This window comes from Protomyctophum parallelum (genome assembly GCF_964188405.1).
Source record: "Protomyctophum parallelum genome assembly, chromosome: 2".
Taxonomy (NCBI): Eukaryota; Metazoa; Chordata; class Actinopteri; order Myctophiformes; family Myctophidae; genus Protomyctophum; species Protomyctophum parallelum.
Window position 1 is genome coordinate 43198033 of NC_139699.1, and position 6023 is coordinate 43204055.

Below are 6023 nucleotides of genomic sequence, written 5' to 3' on the forward strand. Positions count from 1 at the left end.
GTGTGTCTCCGTCCCTCTAGGAGAGGGGGTGGGGTCGTTGTGCTGGATGGATGGATGGATGGTGCCTTCCTTAGGGGTTGGGGGTCTCAACAGGGCGGCGCTGATGACGATGACAGCGGAGCGAGGACGCGCCGAGCAATCTCTCTCTCTCTCTCTCCACAATAGAGAGAGAGAGACAGAGAGAGAGAGAGAGAGAGAGAGAGAGGCTCCTACGCGTCGAGACGCACCTAACGCAATCTCGCTGACGTCAGAGCAAAGCCAAAGGCAGGCAAGACCGTTATTATTTATGTCTATTTCATAAATAATGAATTGAGCTTTAATTACACCCAAAGATTATTCAACTGGAAGTTTTGTAAAAAAAAAAAAAATCTAAAAAAAAAAAAAAAAATCTAATTGAGGTTAAATTAAGAAATGCAATACATATAGGCTACATACAAAAATATATATGCTCACGCTCATGATACAGTATTATCCATGAAGGCACCAGATGTACTCAACTCTGTGGTGGACTTGCCCTGGCAGCCTACACTATAGGCTACTAGCATTGTAGCAGCCATGCTAACTAGTACAGTTAAAAAAAAAACAACAGCCTGAATATTACACTGTTAATGTTTAACAGGTGTGTGTGCCTACAGTGTGTGTGTGTGTGTGTGTGTGTGTGTGTGTGAGAGACAGTGTGTGTGTGTGTTGGGGGGGGGGGGGGGGGGGGGCAGCCTTCTGTCTCTGGAGTTGACCATATTCCCTAGGCCAGGGGGCCGGCTCTACACTAATTGTATACTAAAGAAAGGCCCCCTCCTGTTTTTTATTTCCTTTTTGCTCCACCCTAAACATCTCCCCCGAAATATATTATTGAGCTTGTAGATTTGCTGTTTTCGACCGAACGTTAACCCTAGAACATGTAACACATACAGGAGGTCTATAGGGTTCAAGTGGTTGTGGAAAAAAAAGAAAAAAAAATCACTGAGTGATTACAGTTAATGTTTAACAAGTCCCTGTTGTATTTAATGTTCATATTATGTGTGTGTGTGTGGTGCTGTCAGTATATGCGTGTGTGACTGTGTGTGTGTGTGTGCGCGCGCGTTTGTGTGTGTGTGTGTGGGGGGGGGGGGGGGGTACACTGTAGCAGAAAAGTGCATGTGGTGGTGTGTGTTTGCGTTGATGTGTGTTAAAAGCTTCTAATCCAGACAGTGACATCTGGACCAGCAGCCAAGTGGAGTGAAGCCTCTCTGCAAGCCTCCACAATGGACTGTGCCCTGAGTGACACCAGAGCAACATTTAAGCCTGCAGCGTTTACACTTCAGCCTCACGGCGGTGCCGCGCGGCCCTGAGAATAGCAGATCTACAAGCCCGCGAGGCGTTGCGTACGCGACGCCTTGCGGGCTTGTAGGTCTGCTATTCGAGCTTAAAAAAAAAAAAAAAAAAACCTCAGTACATGCAGCCCTTAATCAGTATCAGTACATTTTCTGTTTCACATGAGATAAAAACCTCCCCCTTGAACTCCAATCTCTGGCAGCTCACTGCCTCTAGAACTGTCAGCACGAAACCATGTATGTCCAAAAGAATTACCTTTCAGGGGTGGAAAATAAATAAAAGAAAGTGTTGTTCCAATGGATTAATGTAGTAATTATTTAGTCACAAGCTCCCGTTAATACTTTATGGGTTAAATATTTATAAAATTAAAAATGTTATTAAAATGTTTCAAAATGTGCAAACAAATCTCATGGGCAAGCTTGTAGATTGACTATTTTTTCTATATGTTTGTGTCACACTCATTCAACAAAATGGGGGTATATATATATATATATATATATATATATATATATATACACACACACACACACACACACACACACACACACACACATATATAATACACACACTGTACATATGTAAAAGATATACACATAAGAAGAAAGTTAAAATAGGGAGATACAAGGTTTCTTCCCTACATTGACATTATGCAATGGGACATTTACAAGCACATGCACATAATGTAGCAACCATACAATATCATTAATAATCAGTAGTACAGTTTAATCACAGGAGTGTGTATGTATATGTGTGTGTGTGTGTGTGTGTGTGTGTGTGTGTGTGTGTGTGGGGGGGGGTGGGTGGAGGGGAACGAGAGACTGACAGAGAGAGATAGATAGAGAGAGACAGAGAGAGAGTTGGGGGAGGGGGGATTAATACACAACTACTAAATTATACCTGAGGGAATTTCTCCAAAATGACGTTTCCACATTCCAATTACACTAATGCACCAAACATCAAATACAAACATGAGCTCTGTTTTACCATTTCATTTGATAACTGAATGGACCAGTTTTGAAAAAAAAAGATAATCGCATTTCCATCCATCAGACTGCATGTGTAGACCCCCACCCAATAGACTGCATCTGTGGACCCCACCCAATAGAATGCATCTGTGGATCCCCACCCAATAGACTGCATCTGTGGACCCCCACCGAATAGACTGCATCTGTAGACCCCCACCCAATAGACTGCATCTGTGGACCCCACCCAATAGAATGCATCTGTGGATCCCCACCCAATAGACTGCATCTGTGGACCCCCACCCAATAGACTGCATCTGTAGACCCCCACCCAATAGACTGCATCTGTAGACCCCCACCCATGATAGACTGCATCTGTGGACCCCCAACCAATAGACTGCATCTGTAGACCCCCACACAATAGATTGCATCTGTAGACGGGCTTTAAAGCTGCAATCCATGCGTTTCTTGTGGCAGATTCACACTATTTTCACACAATTTCCGTCCATACTAAACCCCTTATCCCTAAACATCTTTGCCTCTTTCTTTACTATTTTGAAAAACATTTTTGAATAGTTAGATCACAACGTGTCAATGTAGATAGGCTAGTTGAACTTTTCAAAAAAAAAATCAAATTAGTAAAAAGAAAAAAAAAGGCAAAGAAGTTTAGGGATAAGAGGTTTAGCATGGACGAAAATAAAAGATCCCCGAGTCCGTTTGATTCAAACTGTTCCCGAATACGACTGCCTGGTCCCCTTTCCCCGCTGGCCATGATTCACATTGGCCTTGATTCTTCCGCACGCGAGTACACTTCATTCGACTGTATTCAATCCACATCCGAGTATACACTTCAATCGGTCCAGAGACTATACCTCCATGTGATCCCGGGAACGGTGGGGTGATCCGCTCCTGGGGAACGGTACGCATCATTCACACTACCACCAACATCTGCCATAGGGACCATAGTGTGAATCTGCCCTGAGTGAACAAACCCAAGGAAATGAACGTTATACAGACTGAAGCTTTAAAACAGGAAAGCACTTCAAAGTCACGACAAGGCGAGGAAAGTGTGCTGCTCGACAACAGCGTGAAACAAACTAACTAACAGGCATCATTTGCTGGCGTTTATGAAACAATGACAAGCTCCTTTTCTAAAAATTAATATAGTAATTACTCACAATGATAATAAAAAAAGTGAATTTTTAAACACAAAAGTGAACACATACAATATTAGTGCACGTTAGTTCTCACATGCAGGTTAAGCACTTGTATGCACGCACACACGCGCACACACACACACACACACACACACACACACACACACACACACACACACACACACACACACACACACACACACACACTCTCACACACACACACACACACACACACACACAAGCATATAGGAACGACTTTGAGTGTGCAGAAGATATAAAAGAGAGAAGTACAACTTTAAGACCCCCCCCCCTCCCCCATATTGTTCCTTCACAGTTGCACAAACATACATTACACAGTATACAATCCTCAAGTGTTCATTTATTTCCAACTCACTATTTTTTGTTTTTACATTTTAGAAAAATATGTTGATTTTGAGTTGGAAAGTTCTGCATTACTTCATTTACACTTAATTCAAAAATCACTTATTTTTTTGCTTTGTTGTGATAATCCTCCCTACTGTAGAGTGTGCTGACCATATAAGGAGTTCCTCCCTGTCCCCAGTTAACCCCTGGGGGTCAAAAAACCGTAGGTTTCGTTTTTGCCTCATCCAATCAGGATAGAGAGGGGCCAATCATGATCGAGCAGGGGTGGGCCTCGGTGTGCGTGCTGTTGGCCTGTCGCGTGTCCCCCCCCCACTGTAGTGCGTGCATGGGCACATCTTGTTACCGTTTGGTGGTCCGTAAATAAATAATGGGCCTCGATATGAAAAAAGTTGAAAACCACTGGGTTAAATGAACACCGAGGATTGTACTTGCGTGTACACTGGGGGTACAACAAATTGTACTTGCGCACACACCGCTTGGACAACAAATTGTACTTGCGTACATACTGCGTGTACAACAACAACAACAGACAACAAAACAAAACAAAACAAACGACCGCGGCATGACGCCAGGTCGACCACGTCCTCCTCCTCCTCACGGCTGCACGTCCAGAATGTTCTCGGCCAGGCCGGTGAGCTTGCAGTCCTCCAGGGCGCCGACCAGCCGGCTGAGGCGCGCCGCCCGGCCCTCGGCCTGGATGAAGCGGCTGAGCAGCTGGTAGGCCTGCTCGTACAGGCCCTCGCGCTCGTACTCGTAGGCCAGGTTGTCCACGGCGGGGCCCTTCAGCGCCCGGCAGCTCTTGCCCAGCACGCGGCCCACGTGCTTCCACTGGCGGCCCACGCCGTTCGAGAAGCTCTGCACGTCCGCCGCCGTCAGCATGCGGTCCTCTAAGATGGTCGGGCCGCCCCCCCCCCCCCCCGAAAAAGAGGATCAAATTAAAAAAAGGAAGGAGAGGGGTGGAAAGCTGTTTACGCGGAGAGTACTTGTGCTCATGAGTTAAAGGAGAATTCCATGTTAGAATGCTTTCTTACCTTTCTTTGTAGTTTATGTCCCCACCAAAGAGGTCCAGGTGTTATTTTGTGCAAAAACGTGTGCCGCTTGGGATATTATTTACATTATGAAGAGAGGATATATACAAAAAAATTATAATTTTGAGCAAAGGAAATAAGCGAATTAGCACAACACCCCATAGCCCCATTCAATTCAATGCAATTCATTGGGGCTTATGGTAGGGGAAATAGCCAATAAGGAGCTTTTTCACAAAATAACACCTGGACCTCTGTGGTGGGGACGTAACAACTACAAAGAAAGGTAAGAAAGCCTTTTAGTATGGAATTCTCCTTTAAGTCAAAGACAGTGTAACGTTTTCAGTTAAACAAAACATATTTTTGATATTGCGGGCCGGGCAGAAACCTCTTATCTCCATACGTTTTGTGTTTTTCCATTATGTTAACGTCCTACTTGCCCTGCCCCTGGCTTTAAGAGACTGCTAAAGACACATTTGTTTCGTAACCATTTTTCCCCATGTACCACTTACCTGATTCACTTTTACAGCCCTATTCTTTTGGTCTGCTTCTGCTTGTTTCTGTTCAATGCATTACTGTATTATATTTTCACACTATTGTGCTATGTTCCCCGTTTTTAACTTGTTCCGATTGTTTATATTGTGTCCATTGTAACTTTGTATCGTAAGGTGCTTTATAAATAAAATGTACTTCAAAACAGCATCACACAAGACGAGTACATAAAAGTAGCAGATCTGCAAGCTCCAAACGTTTGAGCTTGTAGATCTGCTACTTTTTATTTAAAGCATGCTTTTGTGAACACCCCAGACCGTTTTTAAGTTGCTTGATGATTCAGTATTTAAATATTTGGCCCGTTCATGGAGGTTAGCACTTCGGGCACCAAATTATGGTGCCCAAATCAAGAAAAATGCGTTCTTCCATTAAAATGTGGACGGGGCAGTCTGCTGACCATGATTCGTCAAAAACACCTGTCCTTGGTTCTGGTGACTGATATGTTTCTGCCTCCCCTACGAGAACCGTTTATTTAAAATTATATGCCGCCTATAGCCGCTGCTCAAGGGAGACAGACAGTGTATCAGACAGAAGAATACACATCTATTCTCTGTGCCTCATTCTTCATTTGATTGTTGAGAAAGCAGAGCACAGACACAGCGCCGGAGAAAGAAAAAAAGTTGGTCCAGGCC

General features: G+C 44.0%; 1 protein-coding gene across 1 annotated transcript in view; it reads right to left on the reverse strand.

Moving 5' to 3' along the window:
- Positions 1 to 3901: 3901 nt before the first annotated feature.
- Positions 3902 to 6023, reverse strand: part of tradd (tnfrsf1a-associated via death domain) — a 14927-nt gene continuing 12805 nt past the window's right edge. The window contains exon 5 of the mRNA XM_083757597.1: positions 3902 to 4701. Within this exon, the coding sequence (XP_083613723.1) occupies positions 4409 to 4701 (293 nt within the window). The 3' untranslated portion in view covers positions 3902 to 4408. The remainder of the gene's footprint in view (positions 4702 to 6023) is intronic.